General features: G+C 40.3%; 1 protein-coding gene across 1 annotated transcript; it reads left to right on the top strand.

The window, feature by feature from the left end:
- Window positions 1-1,889: 1,889 nt before the first annotated feature.
- On the top strand, window positions 1,890-18,254 carry LOC129515064 (zinc finger protein 705A-like). Its single transcript, XM_055333773.1, has 6 exons — window positions 1,890-1,905; window positions 5,105-5,190; window positions 6,444-6,570; window positions 7,280-7,375; window positions 9,631-9,705; window positions 18,169-18,254. The coding sequence occupies exons 2-6, from the start codon at window positions 5,179-5,181 to the stop codon at window positions 18,252-18,254; spliced, it is 396 nt and encodes a 131-aa protein (XP_055189748.1). The 5' UTR covers window positions 1,890-1,905; window positions 5,105-5,178.
- The last annotated feature ends 1,116 nt before the right edge of the window (window positions 18,255-19,370 follow it).

Genomic DNA, 19,370 nt, shown 5'->3' with positions numbered 1-19,370 from the left:
GTTCCCGGCGGTGCTCCCGGTGAGGGTGCGAGCCTTCACATTGGCTTACTTATCGCAAAGATGCCCTGTGACGTCTACATTCTCCATCTTCTGTTAAAACACGTTCTGCTTCTACTCAAATGACTTCTAAATTATGGCTCAAGTACCGTGAAAGGTCCTAATATTTTATCATTTTTAAAAAATATTTTTTTGGTATTTTATTTTTATTTATGGGGAGGAGGGGAAGGAGCAGAGGGAGAGGGACAAGCAGACTCAACGCTGAGCACAGAGCCAGATCTGACTCCAAGGTCATGATCTGAGCTGAAACCAAGAGTCCGAGGCTTAACCAGCTTCACCACTTGGGTCCCCCAGGGGTCCTAATTTTATCATTTTTAAAATATGCATGCTAAGACTTATTTTTATTTATGGAGGGGAGGAGAAGGAGCAGAGGGAGAGGGAAAAACAGACTTAGGGCTGAGTGCAGAGCCCCATCTTATGACCCCAAGGTCATGACCTGAGCTGAAACTAAGAGTCCGAGGCTTAACCAGTTTCACCACCCAGGTCCCTGAGGGGTCCTAATGTTTTTAAAATCTTTATGGTCTTGACTTAGAGCCCATAAGACATAGATGAATGTCCTCGGAGAGATGCAGGGTGGCTTGGCTTTTTCGATTGTGTCAAAACATGCATGACCCTCAAAGTGTTCTGTTTCTTGACTATATTCTAGGTTTGAGAAGAAACAGGTCTTCTCTCATGCCCAGCCCCCTTTTTAATTTCAGAAATGTCACCAGTGTGTTCTAGATCAGTGTTTTTAAAAAAAAAAAAAAAACAAGTTCAAATATGGCAACAAGAGAGGAACTAAGGCTCAAAGGTGCTCGCTCGGTAGGAAGGCATTAGTGAAGAGCAGCTTCCTGAATTAGCTACTTCTCACAGCAGCTATGGATCAGCTGTGCATCCTCTGAGCCCAGGGAATGGGGAAGACTTGTCTCTTAGGTGCCAGCAACATCCAGGAGGGGTCTGCAGAAGAGCTTTTGAGGTGAAAAGGGGGCTTCCCAGGCTTGCAAAAATAACCTGTTCTGACTAGTAAGGAGAAAACGATACATTTTGAGATTAGAAATTTAATCAAAGACAAGTAGTTAGAGATGAGCCAAAACTAAAACTCATTTTTTTGCCTTCCTCTGACACCTTTTTTTTTTACTAAATAGGGTAAAAATATATTGATTTCAGATGTACAATATAATTTGATATCTGTATATATTGCAAAATGATCACGTAGTTGCAGATTTTTTTCTATAATGATAATTTTTCTCTTAGGAGAGGCAGAGGGATAGAGAGAATCTTAAGCAGGGCCCACCCCCAGCACAGAGCCAGATGTGGGGCTGTCTTACAACACTGAGATCATGACCGGAGCCAAAATTAAGAGTTAATTGTTCAACCACATGGTTTTATTGCAGATAGTCTTGTCAATAAAGAAAGGAGCAAAGAAATACATAAATTACATACATAATTCATACATAATTTCTTAGTGAGAAATTAGATGAATAATCTGAAGAAAAAAAAGTGAGGTTCTACTCAAGGCAACGAGGTGAGAAGGAACAACCTAGGTAATCATTTAAAGGAGGGATCTTTGAAGTATGGCACTTAATCTCAGACTGAAACTTGATGAGTATAAAGTGGCCATATATGTGTAGATATCAGGGAGGAAATGAAAGATAATAGTGGTAAGTGTAGAGATTACAGTACTGCTTAATTGCATGGTTTTGAAAAGTAATGTCAAAGATTAATCCTTGGACATCTGGTGGAACCATTATCAGACTTGAAAGACCAGAAGGGAATAACTTTTTATTGTGGAAGAAGAGTTAATGGCTTTGTTTTGAAACCTCTTTCCTTTTACATGCAGGTGGAGATTCCAGTACAAATCGAATCTAGGTATGTTTTTAGTTATGGTTTACAGTGGAAAAAATAGAAGCAAGTGAGTGTAGTGAGATTTCCAAGGTAATCTTTTGTAAGAGGAGATAAAAGAGGTACAATTGGGGGCACTTCAGTGACTCAGTGGTTGAGCATCTGCCTTTGGCTCAGGTCATGATCCTGGAATCAAGTCCCACATCAAGGATCTCCCTACCCCTCCACCCTATGGGGAGCCTGCTTCTCCCTCTGCCTATGTCTCTGCCTGTCTCTTTCTCTGTGTCTCTCATGAATAGATGGATAAAATCTTTTTTGAAAAAAAAAAGGTATAATTGAACCTTGAGGGACATCCCAGGTGGCTCAGCAGTTTAGTGCTGCTTTCAGCCCAGGGTCTGATCCTGGGGACCCAGGATCGAGTCCCATGTCAGGTTCCCTGCATGGATCCGGCTTCTCCCTCTGTCTGTCTGTCTGTCTCTCTCTCTCTCTCTCTCTGTATCTCATGAATAAATAAATAAAATATTTTTAAAAAATTGAACCTTGAGATCTATCAACTGTTGTTTGAGGAGGGCCTTGCAAAGAACTCCTGGAAGGAGTGATTAGACTTTTTGAAAGGCAATTGCAAAACTGATCTATAGGAAAAGCCTACAGGAAAAAAGTTCCCAAATGAATATCATGTGCCAATACTGCTTTGGCTCCAAGTAAAAGGCCAAGAAACACTCGCTGTATTTAATTATGGGGAAATAACTAATCTTAACAAGATTTATTAATGTGGAAGTTGTAAGTGGTTTTTGTTACGTCAAAGTGAGGGAATGTGAAGAAATTGTAAATAAGTATGTACTATTCAGGTTCATTTTGAAGGGAAAAAAAACATGTGTTAGCAACTAGATGTAAATTGATTTAGAGCAGGTTTTTCTTAGAAGAATGGAGAGACTAATTGAGTTAAGATGAATGGGGTAAATGATGAAGGGGTTACTGGTAAAAGAAATTTGTCTTAAAATCAATAGCAAAATATTTGAAGGAGGAGGAAAGGAGAAGATAGAATTGGAGAAGCTGGATTTAATTAGGAATAGAGATTACTTTTCAGTTTTTACAAGAGCAGATATACTGATAGGTTGGAAATCAGGAATAATTGTAGGTTTCCTGCCAGGGAGCTGAAGTATTTCTTCAAATTATCAGGGTCATCTCTGTAGTAGGAAGTGAAACCGTTTTTGAAAGCTAAAGGAAAAGGTGAGAAATTGTGAGATTAGAGAACTGGAAAGGCATAGGAAATATTAACTTATTATTGAAGCATAGCAGAGTGATTGTTAAGCCAAAGTAGGATGCCAGATATTTAGAAAAAGCTTTTGGGAGGTTTGTGAGCCTGTAATTAGAACAGCTCAATACCTAATTCTGAGCTGTGACGGTGCAGCCAAGGGAAGGTGAGCTGTTGACATCATCTAAGATTAGCAGATTTTGGGAATGACTAAGGGGCATTAGAATTGTTGGTCTCGGTGTGTATAAGTTGGAATAAGCAAATGTATGTTACGCTGATCAGTAGAAATTAGATGTGCGGGGCAACCCAGGGGCTCAGCGGTTTAGCACCGCCTTCAGCCCAGGGCGTGATCCTGGAGACCTGGGATCAGTCCCACATCAGGCTCCCTGCATGGCGCCTGCTTCTCCCTCTGCCTGTGTCTCTGCCTCTCTCTCTCTCTCTCTCTCTCTCTCTCTCTCTCTCTCTCTCCCTCCCTCCCTCCCTCTCCCTCTCTCCCTCCCTCCCTCCCTCTGTGTGTGTGTGTGTCTGGTGAATAAATAAATAAAATCTTTAAAAAAAATTACATGTGGGGGCTGATTTTGGAAATTAGAGTCCTGAACTGGAGATCTCCCCATAAGAGATCCTAGACATGGGGAGATATTGTAGGAAAGGCTGCAAGGAGGATGTTTTGAGGGAGGAGTCTCTGGTCATGGATCTGACCATGGATCTATAGTCAGGTAAAACTGGTTCTGGTATCTAGTGTCCTTCAAGATGAAATCCTTTAGTTATTTGACAGAGATAGGCAAAACTAATTTTAAATTCTTGCTGTCAGGTTTTAACCATGTAGTTATGTCATAAATAAAATTTTCTGAACTTGTGCAAATTACTTGTTAAATGTGTGAGTAATCCGTAAAAACAGATTATTGAATATTAAGTGGAATGTATGTCAACATGTATATAAACTCTACTCATAGAGTTTAAATTAATATCAGTAGTATTTTTCTTTTTCCAGGTCCTCAAGGTTAGTGGGTTTTAATCATATCCTATTCTTGACATCAGTGTTTGTTGATGCAGTGTATTTATTTATAAACATTGTTTGAGGTAGTGCTGTAGGGGTAACAAATTCTTTTATATACTTAAATTATGAAATGCAGAGATCATCTTGTTGATAAAAATGAGTAGAACTCCAGACCCCAAGAGGTCAATAAATTAACTCTAAAACTAAACCCCTTCCCTCTACATTTTATAAGCCTGTCTTCTCTGTGGGGATTATGCAGCAAGCCCTACTATGTGGTATTATGACATACATCCTCCTGCCTCTTTCCCATGCACGAGGTCGTATGTGCTAACTTGCATGATGAGAATCACTGAATACTCGAGCAGGATTTGGGTCTTTGAAATGTTCCAGCCCACCTTTAAAGAGATGCCATAGTTGCTTGGCCACATATCCAAGGCCATGACATATACAGTCGGGTTGAGGCACTAACACTGCCTGAATCCTACATGTGGAGGAGCCACAGTAACTGAGGGCAGCTGTTGCTTGAGGGAGAACATGGGGCACTCATGAGCTGAGATGGGTGTTGAAAACAATACCAGTGGACCTTACTAAGGATGATAAAATAGGAAATTCCAAAATGCTGTCCTGAGTTATGGATACAAGAATCTCCATGTGACAGGACTCAGGTTCTCCTGAGATTTGGTGTCAGAGATGGAAATAAGTAGAACCTCTAAAGACCAAGTCTAATTAAACTAGACACACCTGTGCTTTTGCTAGCTCTTTAATGGGGATATTATATCTTCTTTACGTGCATAACAGGCAAAGACTTCTTATTGAAGTCTTTGATTCTTGGAGAGGGGAGTCCCCTCCCTGTTTGTCCTTGTTTACTCTGCAGGTACATGTGAGTTGGACTGTGAGGGGGAGATCTGCAGATTGAAGATGGGCATATTTAGGAATATTGGAAAAGACAAGTCTTGTGGGTTCTCTTTCCTCAGCTTCGTCTGCTTAGTTATTGGACTGTCCCTTGGTGAGAATACACAGGAAGAAAGGGGCAACTGAGTTCTAGACAATGCAAGCACAGGTGAGTAGGACTTGCTCTTCCTCATGGATACCTGGTTTGCCAGGGACTGAGCAGATTGTTTGTGCCCCTATGAAATATTATTGCCAGTCACACTTCACCAGGACTCAGGGATGGCTGTGGCAGGTCAGGTTTGATTGAGAAATAATCTGATACCCAGTTTTACTCTACTGTGTTCCCCATCCCTTAAGGATGTCCTTGCAGAAAAGTTATTTCTTCTTATCCATCCCATGATCCCAGCTGAGAAGTGACTCACTCCTTAACCAGCTTAGTATCTGCAGTGGGCTTAGGCCTATCGTGAACACAGGTGACAGAAATGAGAGTAAGTGGGAGCTTACAACCTGTGGGGAAGCAGAGGTTCCTTCAGGTGAGTTTGGTCCATCCAGGGTTTCAGATGCTTCAGAGGAGGGCCCTACAGCATTGAGACTGGAGGTGGGGAGCAAGAGAGAAATGAGGAATCATTGATTTATTTTCTCCAGTTTTTAACTTACTAAAGTTTTTATGGAATATGTTTGAGCACTTTAATAACTTAAAGAAAAATTCTTCTTACCACTCATTCCCAAGTACCGTCTTTGTGAATTTGTCCATTGTTAAAAATTCATTCAAATTTGAAAACAAATGTCTGGTGAGTAATATATTTCTAATTTGGGCTGTACATTGAGAAGGATTATAATAGAATAAAGCCGAGGGTCCTGTAGCAAATTTTGCAGGACTGGAAAGATCAGGTTCAGTTGAGAAGCTTCCATACACATTAGCATATAGACGGGGTGACGTTACAGGAGGGACAGTGATAAGCAATGCTCAGAAGTGCCTGAGAAGATTGAAATGGACAGGCAGGCTAGGACATTCCTTACCTACAGCAGTCTTATGGCCCCTGGGGTTCTGCTTCTGGATTGTACATCTTACGCTTTATCATGAACGTGTGTGCCGTGTAGAGATGAGCGAGGCCTCATTTGCTTATCCATGTCATGTAGGAGCCCCTACTCAGTCCTGCGGAAAGTAGGGCAGTGCCATGTCCCAGGTATTTCCAGCACACCTCATGAGATAATTGTTTATCATGAAGTCATGTTTGCAAAGTGTGTGTATGTTTCTGTGAATATGTGTGAAAGATACATGACAAGGCAACATAGAGAAGCATTGGACTGGGACCCTGGACACAGCATGACCTTTCTGTGTACAGGACTGTCGCGTCCAGTACACTCCCATGGCCCTTAGCAGGGAAGGCCCCAACTGCATCAACATGTCTGATGTTTTAGGAATCAGTGACCTTCAAGGATATAGCTGTAGACTTCACCCAGGAAGAGTGGGCCCTCCTGGACACGTCCCAGAGAAAGCTGTACTGGGATGTGATGCTGGAGAACATCAGTCATCTGGTCTCCGTGGGTGAGTCTGCCAACACTGGTGTAGTTACTCAGCAAGTATCCAGCTTTCTCATATCCCCCTTCCCTCTAAGCCTTTATTCAGATTCTTTCACGGTTCTTAAAACTACTTGAACATTATTTATTTATTTACTGATGTACACATATTTTGTCACCCCAAAATAATATATTCTTTTCCTGACTCCTCCTTCATGTCTGTCCTGCTTTGGGACTTCTGATGCCCAGTAGTGTACTGGAAATTCAGTGAATATTTTAAATGAATGAAAGCACTAAGCATTACTAAGTAACTATTCTGCTCTCCACACTCAACTGGTTAAATACCCATTTATGAAAATAATACCTATTATCTCTTTCTGGAAAGAAATTAATTGTGGTGCAGCTTGTGTGTACTTAGTTTTTTAAAAAGTTAATTTCATGCTACTGTAGGAACAAAAAATTTTTCCTTTGTTAAAAACACTAAGATTCTTTGCTCTATTTTTGACCTGGGTCCTACATATCAGTAACCAGAAAATCTCCCCATGTTGGCCCAGTATCAGGATCTTTTTCCTGCTGTGCTGAAGGACCTTGGTATTTTCAGTGTTCAGAGTGCTCCTCCTTGGGCTCTGCTTCACTGGTCCTTGTTCTTCCTTGGTATCCTACCCTGAGATTAAAGATCATTGATATTTCTCTGCACAGAATCTAAAATTGATATGCCTTTTCCTCCCCACAAACAGGGTATCAACTCTGCAAATCAGATGTGATTTCCCAGTTGGAACAAGGAGTGGAGCTGTGGAGAGAAGGAAGAGGATTTCCCCAAGGCCTGAGTCCAGGTGAGCTCCAGGCTTGTGTATGCACAACACCAGGAAGATCCCGTTATGAGGAGAACAGGATCAGGGACATGTCAGCAGCAGACATCTTATTTCAATCCTGAAAACACTTTATCATTTTCACTTTCCTGAAATACATTTCAGCTCACTGATACATTCCTTCTTTTCACATCTTTCCCTTGTGTAAGGGTCAGTATTTGAAATGCACACAGGCCTTGCATTTTCAACAGTTTCCATGCTCTGGTGCACACTAGCAGTTCGTTTTGTTTATATTATTTCAGATAGGAAAAGTAGTCTTAAGAGACAAGAAGACATCTACAGAAAGGACTCATCTGATTGCATATCAGTGGTAAGTTTTCGGGGGTGAACCCTCCCTTAACAGTAAAGACATGGGCGCTAACAGATTTTAGAATGCAGCACATGACCAATTTCAGTTGGGCATAAACACTCCCCCAGCAGAAAGCTTTGGGTGGTTTTTGAATTTAGGGAGAAAATTAAGGTGTTGCACCAAGCCACTACCTGGATTCTTATAAAAGGACAGCCACATAAACATGGCTCATGCATCTAGTCTTTGAAACTAATGAAATGCTTCATGTAAATCTGATAGTCCTGCAGTTGAGATGTTATGAAAAAGGAAATCTCTTGTAGAAAATAACATGCATGGCATATGTAAATAACAGTGAAGATGTTAACAGGAGATGTTCACTGAATGATCAACATAGGAGTCGTGTAGAGAAAAGAATTAATGAATGTATATGAGAAATTCTTTAACAGCCTCACATCTTCGAACAGCAAAAATTTCACACTGGAAAGGATGCTTATGAATATGATGAATATGGGGAAGTTTTCACTTACAGATCCACAGTGATTCAATGTGTGCTAAGTCACATGGGGAAGGGAACCCTGTACATGTAAGGAACTCCACCAGAGCACTCACCTTTCCATACACAAAAGGACACACACTGGAGAAAAACCCTACAAATGTAATGAATACAGGAAATGCTTCAGCCAGAAGGCTATTGTTTACTCACAGCAAAGAATCCACACAGGAAAGAAACCTTGTAAGTGTAAGGGATGTGGGAAAGGATTTCTTCACAGCACTTAGCTTTATTTATATTAGAGAACTCATACAGGAGAGAAATCCTATAAATGTAATGAATGTAGGAAGGGAGTCCAAAGAACTTACATAGGAGAGAAACCCAATAAATGTAATGAATGTAGGAAAGGAGTCCATCAGAGCCCTCAGCTAGGTATACACCAAAGAACACACACCAGAGAGAAACCCTGTAAATGTAATGAATGTGGGAAACACTTCAACCGAAATGCTATTTTAAAAAAATGCTAATTTACATTCACACATGAGAAGTCACAGGGAGGAAATCCTACATCTGTGATAAATGTGGGAAAAGGTTTCTATCGTTCTTCCTCCTTTAGTCAACATTAAAGAAATCACTCTGAAGAAAAGTCCTAGGAATTTCTTGGCCAAACTCCAGCTTTAAACAGCATGAGCAATTTTATACTTGAGAGGAGCCCAGTATATGAAATCAGTGTGTCCAGAATGCTAGATAAATGTCTTACTTTTCTGTTAAAATAATCACATAGAATGGAAACCATTAGTCTCTGACCTTAGTTCATATGAAAGAACCCATATTCTAAATGTAGGGAAGAACTGACTTCAGACTTTGACACACACCAGAGAGCTCACAGGGGGAGAAATTGTATGTGTACAGTCCTGTGCCTTCACGGTGTGCCAACATTTATCATCTATCCTTAAACACCAAGAGCAAACTCTACAGCAGAGACTACAGGCTCTGTCGAGAGTCCTGAAACCCACACTTCATCAGAGTGTTGGACTTTGCTAAACAATGTAAGATGAAAACAGAGATTTGTGCTGTGATCAGGAATGTTTTGTGAAGGACTTGTAACAATAAAACATTGGAATAAATTATTTCAATTAGATTAGTACTTGAAATCGGTAAAAGTTTTTCCTCAAAAGTCTGTTTTTCAGTTTATATTTTTATGTAGCTTTAGCCATAATTACAGAGATTTGAGTCAATCACAAAATAACCTAGATAAACTGGAAGGTTGTGATACAAAATAATATGATTTAAATATTGTATCAGGTTTTAAAAATATACATACATGGTAAAAATTAATACATAGAAGGATAAACATTTGGTTTGTGAATTTGTCCATTGTTAAAATAATACTTCTCTTTTTAAAATATCTGGATTGTTGGTGTTTTCCTTGTTGTACAGTGACAAGCAGTCCTATCTTGAACAAGTCGGGGGAAAGAGGGGATGGAAAGCCAGGAGACCACGACAGAGGGAGAAGTGAGTACAAGTGGGTGAAGGGGCAAGTATATGGCTGGCACCTGAGGCACCAGGTGCTGTTGGAGCTGGGATAGATTAAAGGGAGCATTTGGTGACCATAGGGTTCAACAAAAGCAGAAAGGAGGGAAAGCCATGGGAGCCAAGTTACTTAATGAGGATGCAGAAGGGGGCATCTGGATGTGGACTCAAGATCATAGAGAGGCCACGATGCTGAAAGTGACCTGAGCAGGGGAAGAGCAGGGCTTTGTGACACGTACTGGTGACCCGGAATGTGCACAGGCCTCAGGAAGAGGGTCCAGGTAGGTTAAAGGATGGGATAGAAGAATATGGGGTACACTGAGGGAGCACAGGAGTCCTATCTGAGGTGAGAGATTGGGAGGGACAGTGGTAGAGGGTCTGGGTAGAATGTAAGTCTTTTTCTTCTCCTCCAGTGCTTTCTTTAAACCCCCACACAGTTATTGCATATAAATTAGAACCTCAGATTCTGGGTAATTTTGCTAATTTGCCCCCAAGATTATGCTCCCTTGGGTTCATACCTGTATAAATTCCTCCTTTTGCTTCTGGACCTTTGGATGTGGTGGAATATCATTCTCTTCGTTATATGGTAATGGGGAAGGGGTTTTGCAGATGTCTTAAGGTCTCTAACTGGTTGATTACGAGATAGTAACAAGGGAGTTTTCCCAGAATAAGCATAACCTAATAAGGTGAGCCATTTTGAAGAGGATCTGCAGGTCAGAGACAGAAGATGTCAGAGAAACGTGAAGCCAGAGACAGTCTGCTGCTGGCCCTGAATATGTGAAGGGAGGAAAACCAATAAAAGTAACCTATCGGGGGTGGAGAGGAGTATTGAGTAGGTGGTAGGAGGAGGACACTTTTTTTTTGGTATACTCAATGAAATTAAGGTCAACAAGGATGAGTGGAAAAAAATTGAAAAACAAAGGAGCCTAACATCAAATAACTAGCATAATCATGAAATAAATAAATTCAAGTAATTTTTGAACATGGTGTTTTTACTATATACACTCAAGTAAAATACAGAAATACTTGCAAATTATCCTTATGCCTATTTGATTTTTTTTTCCCAGTGGTAAGGCATATTCTTATGCCTATTTGAATTTTTTTTCTATTTGATTTGGAAGTTTTTTTATGTATTTTATGATTATGTGATTAAATATTTAGGTTGTTCAGCCAAAGTTTTACCTGATAATGGAAAAAGGAGACACAAATATTTGAGGAAGAAGATATATGTCTTAGGGCATTGGATTGGAATTAGACTTAATTAAAATGAATCAATGATATGTATTCTTGTGCATGTGTGCAGACTTGCTATGTGCTTCCTGACCCTGTCCCCTGAAAGGGCCTAGAAGCAGGGATACCTCAGTCACAATGACAAATCACTCAAATACTAGTTTCTAAATTTTCACTCTCTGTGTTAGGAACTAGGCTTCCTTGGAGAAAGGTTTGATTGAGGTAGGCAAATAAACGATCGGTATTGAGGATGGAAAGTAGGTATCTTCTGCAAAGTAAGAAAGTACTCAAAAAAAGGGAGGGTTGGACTGGTGAAAAGGAAATGGGGTAGATCAAAGGGGCCCCTATTGGGGAGAACCACATCAGCAACATAATAAAAATAATGGATTTTTTAGCACATTGAAAGATTCACATATTCAAGCACATACGTGCCTCTATATGTGGAGGGAAATGAAACTCTCTTTATAGTAGAATAGTGACTAAAAACAGAATGGTAGGAAAAAGATCACTACTTAAAACTACCATAGTGAAAAAGGTTAGTGTTAAGTAAACACTTTAAGCATGTAATTGAAATTTACACCATCAGTGAAAAAAAATCATGTGAAGTATTGATACTGTGTAGCTACTGGTATAAATCACTGAGAAAGACCAAATGTCACTTGTGTAGTGTTCCTGAGAAATGAAAATAAAAAGAATGAGAATAACACGTAAACTAAATCTCACCATAAGAAAACAGAAGGAAACACCATTTTGAGAAATTGTGGTAAACAACTGGCTCATACCCTATAAAAATGACAATTTCCTTGAAGACAAAGCTGAAAAATGTTCTAGAGCACAGGAAAGTAGCAAGATCATTAAAAGCAATCTTTGATCCAAAATTGGATCCTAGAGATTGGAAAATTTAATAGCATTTATATTAGCACCAAAAGAAATAAAATACTTAGGATATGTTTAACATAAGTATAAGTAGATCTCTACTCTGAAAACAAAATATTTTGAAAGAAATAAAGTCTACTATAAAAAGAAAATTCTGAAACGCCATGAAAGTTATTATGGAGTGGGAGGTTTAATATTAGATGGCAGTTCTCCCAGATTTACCTACAGATTGTTATCTTTATCACAAATCCAACTGGCCCTAAAATGTACATGGAAATGCAAGGACCCAGAATAAACAAAACAATCTTGAAAGGAAAAATTGAGTACTCACATGTCTCTCTTTGAAGTATTACCACAAAGCATATTAATCACGACTCTAGCACTAGAATAATAGACTTCTTTTTAAGTGGACTAGAAGCAAGAGTTCAGAAATAAATCCTCATAGTCAATTTATTTTTGACAAATGTTTCAAGAATATTCAGTATAAGATATAATAGTTACTCTAACAAATGATACAGGAGCAACTAAGCATCCCATATACAAAGAAAAGAAATTGTACCCCTACCTAACCTAACATAAAAAAAAAAAAACCCAAATGGGTGAATTAGTTAAATATAAGAGCTAATGTCACAAACTCTTAGAAGAAAACAAAGACAAAATATTAGTGTTCTTGGGGGCACCTGGCTAGTTCAGTCAGAAGAGCATGTGACTTAATCCCAGGGTCATGAACTCCATATTGGGTGTACAGATTACTAAAAACAATAAAATCTATGATTAGGCAATATCAAAAACACATGCAGCAAAGAAAAAAATTGATAAATTGGGTTCATTGAAGTGAAAATGCTTGTGCTTCAAAGGACACTAACAAAGTTGAAAGACATCCCACATGATGGGAGAAAATAATGGCAGGGGATCCCTGGGTGGCTCAGCGGTTTAGCGCCTGCCTTTGGCCCAGGGCGTGATCCTGGAGTCCCTAGGATTGAGTCCCACGTCGGGCTCCCGGCATGGAGCCTGCTTCTCCCTCCTCCTGTGTCTCTGCCTGCCTGCCTGCCTGCCTGCCTCTCTCTCTCTCTCTCTCTCTCATAAATCTTAAAAGAAAATAATGGCAAATCAAAGATCTGATGAGAGTGTGGTATCCAGAATTCATAATTCTTAAAACTCAAAAATTGTCTAAATAATAATCCAAATTTAAAAGCAGGCAAAAACCTTGAAAAGATCTTTTTCCAGTCGAAAAGTGATCAGTAAGAATACAAAAAGATGCTCAAAATCATTAGTTATTCAGGAAACATGAATCAGAACTACAATGAGATACCTTCACACTGCCACTAGGATGGCTGCAAGACAGATGGTGAGTGTTTGAGAGGACGTGAAAAAGCCGGAACTCTCGTGCACTCCAGGTAGAAATGTAAAGTGGTGCAGCTGATGTGAAAGGCAGCCTGGCAGTCCCTCCTCAAAAGGATAAGAGTTACCATATACTCAGCAATTCCATTTCTATGGATATATCCATAATTGAGAACATGCTCACACAAAAATGTACATGTGAGTGTTCTTAGCAATTTTCATAATAGTCAAAAAAGTGGAGACACCCTTAATACCCATAAATTGAGAAATGAAACAGCAAAATGTGCCATGGTCATACAATGAAAAGTTACTCAACTATTAAAACAAGAATGAAATGCTGAATCTGTGCTCTTACATTGATGAACCTTGAAAGCATCATATTAAGTGGAAGAGGCCAGACACAAAAGATACACACCAGGTACTTGGTTCATATGAGATGTCCAGTTAGGCACACAGAGGCAGAGCAGATGAGTGGTTGTCAGGGACTGGGAGGAGGGGAGGAAGAGCGAATGACTGCTGATGGGCACAGAGCTTCTTGGAGGATGACAAAAATGTTCTGTAATTCGTGGTGATGCTAATAGAGCCTTGTGGATATACTAGAAACGCAGTTGAAAGAGTGAATTTTATGGAATGTGAATTCTACCTCAGTTGAAAAAGATGACACCAGCTGAAGAACCAGAATCATGGGATGACACATGCTTTCTTATGGAAGGAGATGATCTTGGAGCTGGGAGAGCGCAACAGGATACGAAATGTCCCCATGGCTGCCGAAGAAAGCAGTGGAGCCTGCAGGTCACCCATGGATTTAGGGCCCGGGAACGTCGGAGCAGCAGTGTAGGGTCCTCTGCGTGCAGCCTTCCTCCCTCCTAACTCCAGGAGTGGGGTCCACTAGCTCCCTAAAGAGTTAACTTCTCTCATTCTTGAAGTCATTATTTCTGACTTTTTCTCTAGGAACTCCCAACTCAAAAATGAAATGAGTAAAATAGGAGGCAATCCTGAACTTTTATTTGCCTGCTTGTTTTAGTTGTTGGCCAGAGGGGCAACACATCACCAGAGAGGAAGGTCATAGTATCATGACATACAGAATTTGGATGGAAGATGTTTGAAACATCGGCATCTTTTACATGATTTGCTACTAAATGTAGAAGCAGTCATGAGGCACCTTTTGGCTGCTTTCTTGTGGAAGGTGCACATCTGTTTTTGCAGAAATATAATATGGATGCAAGCAAGTCGGTGTAACAACAGTTCAGTAGAAATGTGACTCTGATCCATCTATCACCTCAACCATAAGCATCTGCCTCGAGGTTCCCTTTTTGGCTCTGTTAGAACCCCATCCCAGACACCATGGCTGCAGTTGGAATTGCCCCTCATTGAGAGTTGGCAGAAAATGTAATGGAGGACTGAGCATAGGGACTGAAGACTCACGAGCAGGGGCCACAGCCCCAAAAGAGCAGTTTCCTCTCTGTCTCCCAACACTGTGATGCCTTGGCATCTGCCTTATGGCCTAGTGCCTTAGTGGATGGGGACCTGAGGGACAGACACATCTGAAAACACCTTTTCTTGGCTCCTGTCACTCCAGGGTGCCAACCAATGATGGCATACTGTCTTCCTCATTCCCGTATTTGTGCTCACACACATCCACGACCAGCAGTGTGTCCTGGCTCCACTGTGTACCAGTCCTCACTGGGACTTCCAGCTCAGCGTATCGATCTTGTGCTGGGATATTGCATTTAAACGTTGAAAACACAGGTTCAGGTTTGTGAAGGTGTGTGTGCCTTTATATACCTGTGTATGTTCACATTTTATACCTAGCTGTTAACGACCTCCCGCCAAAGACTATCCGGAATGCACCTGCGATTGAACAAAAATTGGATTCATTACTCCTTTCATCTAGAGACAAACTTCAAAATGAGACTTTGGAATATTTCATTAAGAAGGTGTTAGAAGGGGGACACCTGGGTGGCTCAGCGGTTGAGCGTGATCCCAGGGTCCCGGGATTGAGTCCTACGTCGGGCTCACTGCATGGGGCCTGCTACTCCCTCTGCCTGTGTCTCTGCCTGCCCCCCCCCACCATGAATAAATAAAATCTTTTTTAAAAAGGTGGTAGAAGGGCCTTATTTTCACTTGTGTTAGTTATTTTGGGGAGTGAGTTAAAAGAAGCAGTGATTCAATCTAGATTATTCACTGTCAGAAGGCAGGGCTAATTGGTTAGTGTCTTAGGAAATCTCTGCGGAGGCATGAATAGAATAAGACAAGTGTCATTTGTAAAGAAACAGTCTTACATAGGCTAGGAGGGGGGAGTGGTGGTACTTTGTGGCTTGGGTGATGTTCATACTTTGTCGTGTCCAGACATCATAAGTGGGTGGAATGGTCTGTCTGCTGATCCATCAGGGTCATATGATGGTTTTAAGTGATGTTGATGTTCTGTGTCATCATTGCGGCTCCCCAGGAGCACACCACGACCTAGCAGAGGGTACCAGATCAGTCTGTGGGTGACGTGGTTTGCCTTTATCCTCTTTCTTCAATTTAAAAAGAAGTAGGAGCAGAGGTGAGCTGGAGGATTTGGGGTATTTGTTCTGGACTGTAGGTTTATGGTAAAACCAGAAGGGGAATATAAAAATCTGACTGAAAACAATGGAGCCACATGAACCTGAGTGCAGGAGGAAGGAGCTGGGCCCGGGGTTACAATGACCTTCAGCAGAGGGACAGCCAGTGCCAGGTGGCCCTTGAGCCTTGGTCCTTTCTCGTTAGGGATGATCCCTTCCCAGGATCTGCTCAGTTGGTCCCTCGCATTCCCTTGCATTGAGAACAGCTGTCCGGTGCTCCCTGCCCTCCAGCTCTCTCTCTGCACCCAACTCAGTCCCAGCTGCCAAATGCCAGCCCTGGACGATTTTAAGGCTGGAAAGTGTTGAGACTCCCTCACTGCCAGATGCTGTCTTGGAGAGGGTGGGAGAAAGACTGAACAGCGAGCCACACGCTCAGGTGTCACAGTGACTTCCCTGTGCCACATTGGAGAATATGCCCAATAGTAAGTGAACAATTTCTTCCATGAAAATCATTTTGTATGGAATGTTCATGACAGTGAAAAGTAGTTGAAATAAAAACTTAAAAAAATAAAAACTTAAACCCTTGGCTTTTCCTCTGAAAATCAATGGTGTAAACTGTACATGATGTGGCCGAATGAAATGACACTGCCCATGGGCTCAGCCTGGGCAGGGCCCGTGAGCGAGGGTGCTTGTTCAGGTCACATACTTGGGATGCTCAGTTGGCTTCGGAGTCGCTCTTCTCTGAGCTTGGGGGCTGTGTCTCCTAGAGAAAAGTTGTTTCAAAGGTTTATGTTTACCTTTGTGAAGCTAGTTTTTACCTGCTTTGAGGGGATCAATGGTAATTTTCTCCTTTAGGTAGACAAATCTCCTTTCTGTTTCCTGAACTTCTCTAGGTTTTTGATTCAAGAGAATAACAAGAGAAGATATGAGTAATTACTAAATCCTATTGAATGATCCTGTAGCATAATACAGGAACATGATGGTATTTTGTTATTGTCACTTTTGACTAGGAATTATATTTTAGAATATATTACAGGTTAGCAATTTTTTAGAGAACTAGGATAGTGGAAAAATATAAATGTATCTCTTAATTTATGTATGATGTCCATTGGTGATTCATGTGGTAATATGTGGATTCTTATGTTCCAGTCAAAGAATAAAATAATTCTATTTTAAACTTCTTAGGGTCTGTCTTCTGGCCATATTTCATACTGGGCTCATTCATGCACTACAGAACTGTGAATGTTTAGGGAAACTTTTCCAAAACAATTAAAATTGAGTAATTACATAAAATTATATTTAAATATAAGCATTTATTATGAAATTTGAAATAGTATAAACACAAATATTTTTATGGCATGGGCCAAATGTCGATGAAAATAGTAGATAGTATCTTGAATATTCAAATAAAACACTCTCTACCAGAAAATGATATATTTACAGTGTGCCATAGTGTGCACCACTTAACATTTCAAGTGAGAACTTCAACTAGTATTAGGAACTCTTCATAAATATAGAGTGAATAGTAATCATTTTATTATGTGGAAAATGAAGAGACATTAAACTATAACTTCCAGATATTTCATTCTTTTGAAAATACAGTTTTTAAAAAGTTAATTAGCATAGTGGATTTTTAGGGCAGTTAAAATATTCTGAATGATGCTATAATGATGGGTTTATGTTGTTAAACATTTGTCCAAACCCACAGAATGTACAACAGCAGAGTGAACCCTGAGGTAACTGTGGGCTTTGGGTGATGATGTTGTGTCATGTGGGTCTGTCCTTGGTAAAAAAACAAAAACAAAAACCCTACCCTCTGGTGAGGGATGCTGATAGCCGAGGAGGCTGTGTGTGTGCAGAGGCAGGCAGTAGAGGGGAAATCTCTGTACCGTCCCCTCAATTTTGTTATAAACCTAAAGCTGCTCTGAGCAAATACTTGAAAAGTGAAAGCTTCCTTCCATGAAAATCATTTTGTATGGAATGTTCATGACCATGAAAAGTGAACCAGAAAATGCCAAGCCTTTAAGAACATCACTTTCTTTGTTGGCCAAACAATGTCTCACGTAACTTCTATATAGATATTTTTGAGAAACTTAGCATTCCACTAAAATTGTATTGGCATTATATGTTATATCAAACTAACAAATTAGTAGTGTAGAATACATTAATAGTACTTCATAATTTGATATTAATAAAGTGCAATTGTTTTAGTAATTACTGAATAATCTAGTAGTATAGTATAAGCATAGATTATATATAGTGTTATTGAAACTGATACTTCTATGTTTACCATTAGAATATTTTGTTATAATTGAATGTTTTCACTACTATATAAATAATATTGCAGTTATTATATTATTATTCAGATTCACCCTTCCATTTTAATATTAGATGTTTTATCATAGTTTAGTTCTACCAAAATCTTCTCATTGGTTTTTCTTTTGAATTTCAGACATGACTGTGGTCAGCCTGCCATGGAATCCTGCTGTTCTGAAATCTGAGGTTCCCACTGCCTGGGTGCTGCAGGAGGAATTGTAACTTTGTTTCACCCCAGTCATATTTGATTCTTAATATTTTAATTAAAACAATTTTTAAATTTGAAAATCCCTAAGAATATTCTCTTCACTAAATGGTATGGATTGGTGTGGATTAACTACAGTTCTCGTTTACTCCAGAGATGCTTTTCAGAACTCTTCCATATACGTGTAGTCGTGAATCACTAGTTGGTGACCTTTCTCTGGGCTATAGTTTTCCCCTAAAGAACAGCTGTGGAATTTATCTTCAAGAACTTATAAGCTGAGTAAGGGATGCCTTTGCATTTTAAATATAATGTCAGTATTAATCAGCCAAGGACTGCCTTCCTCCATGGAAAAGACTAGAAACTGGGTGATTGTTCTTGCCATAGTTCAGGCTGATGTACTCAAACTAGGACTGGGCTGGGTAGTGTGATGAGGGTCACTGAGGAGTGGGTGAGGGAAACTTGTGTACTCAAATGGCTTTTTCTCTGAGTTGGGAACACCAGAACAGTTTTGGAGACTGGTACCTGTCATTCAACATCTGACATGTTTAGATTTTAAGGATCTCCAGGTCTTAACAGGTCTTGCAGAGGAAATCTTCAGAGGATTTGAGGACCCATTTTCTTATTGGGGAGGTTTTGTCCGTATGCAACTCTACTGTGAGGTGATGAGACAGTAAACAGCATTGGTTTCTGTGTGTCATCAGAGGACCCAGAGCTAGGTGACAGAGGATCACGATGCACAGTAACGAAGTGCAACAAGAGTACAGAACGTCTGTGAGCTAAATATTCTTAACCTGTTGTCGTTGAATTTACAAGTCAGCTACGTCTTTAAGGGTGTCCCACTGCCTATCCTCCCACGGCCTTAGCTATGGCACTAAGGGAGTTGATGTGGGCTGCTGGCAAGAGGAGTCAGGCAGCTCTCAGGGCTCCTGAGGTGGCCACAACCCTGAAACTAGTCAGTCTGCCAGGGCCTTTCTGTGATGAACCAACCACATTTTACAGAGATTCTAAGGCAGCAACAACTCTCAGGGAGGTTTTCATTCCCTGCAGACAGCTCCCCAGTAACATGTGGTGAAACCTAGAAACCAGGTGCCTCACACAGATTCATCATGCTAGGCTCTGGGAGAGAGTCTTTG

The sequence above is a fragment of the Nyctereutes procyonoides genome, unplaced genomic scaffold (genome assembly GCF_905146905.1).
Source record: "Nyctereutes procyonoides isolate TBG_1078 unplaced genomic scaffold, NYPRO_anot_genome, whole genome shotgun sequence".
Classification (NCBI taxonomy): domain Eukaryota; kingdom Metazoa; phylum Chordata; class Mammalia; order Carnivora; family Canidae; genus Nyctereutes; species Nyctereutes procyonoides.
The sequence above is the reverse complement of the archived record's forward strand: the minus strand, read 5'-3'. Positions and strand labels throughout refer to the sequence as shown.

What these genes read in the sequence shown, in the direction of transcription:
- LOC129515064 (XM_055333773.1), top strand. An exon ending in CAGTCATCTGGTCTCCGTGG is followed by an intron (nt 6,571 to 7,279) that starts GTGAGTCTGCCA and finishes CCCCACAAACAG; the next exon opens with GGTATCAACTCTGCAAATCA. An exon ending in AGACCACGACAGAGGGAGAA is followed by an intron (nt 9,706 to 18,168) that starts GTGAGTACAAGT and finishes TTTGAATTTCAG; the next exon opens with ACATGACTGTGGTCAGCCTG.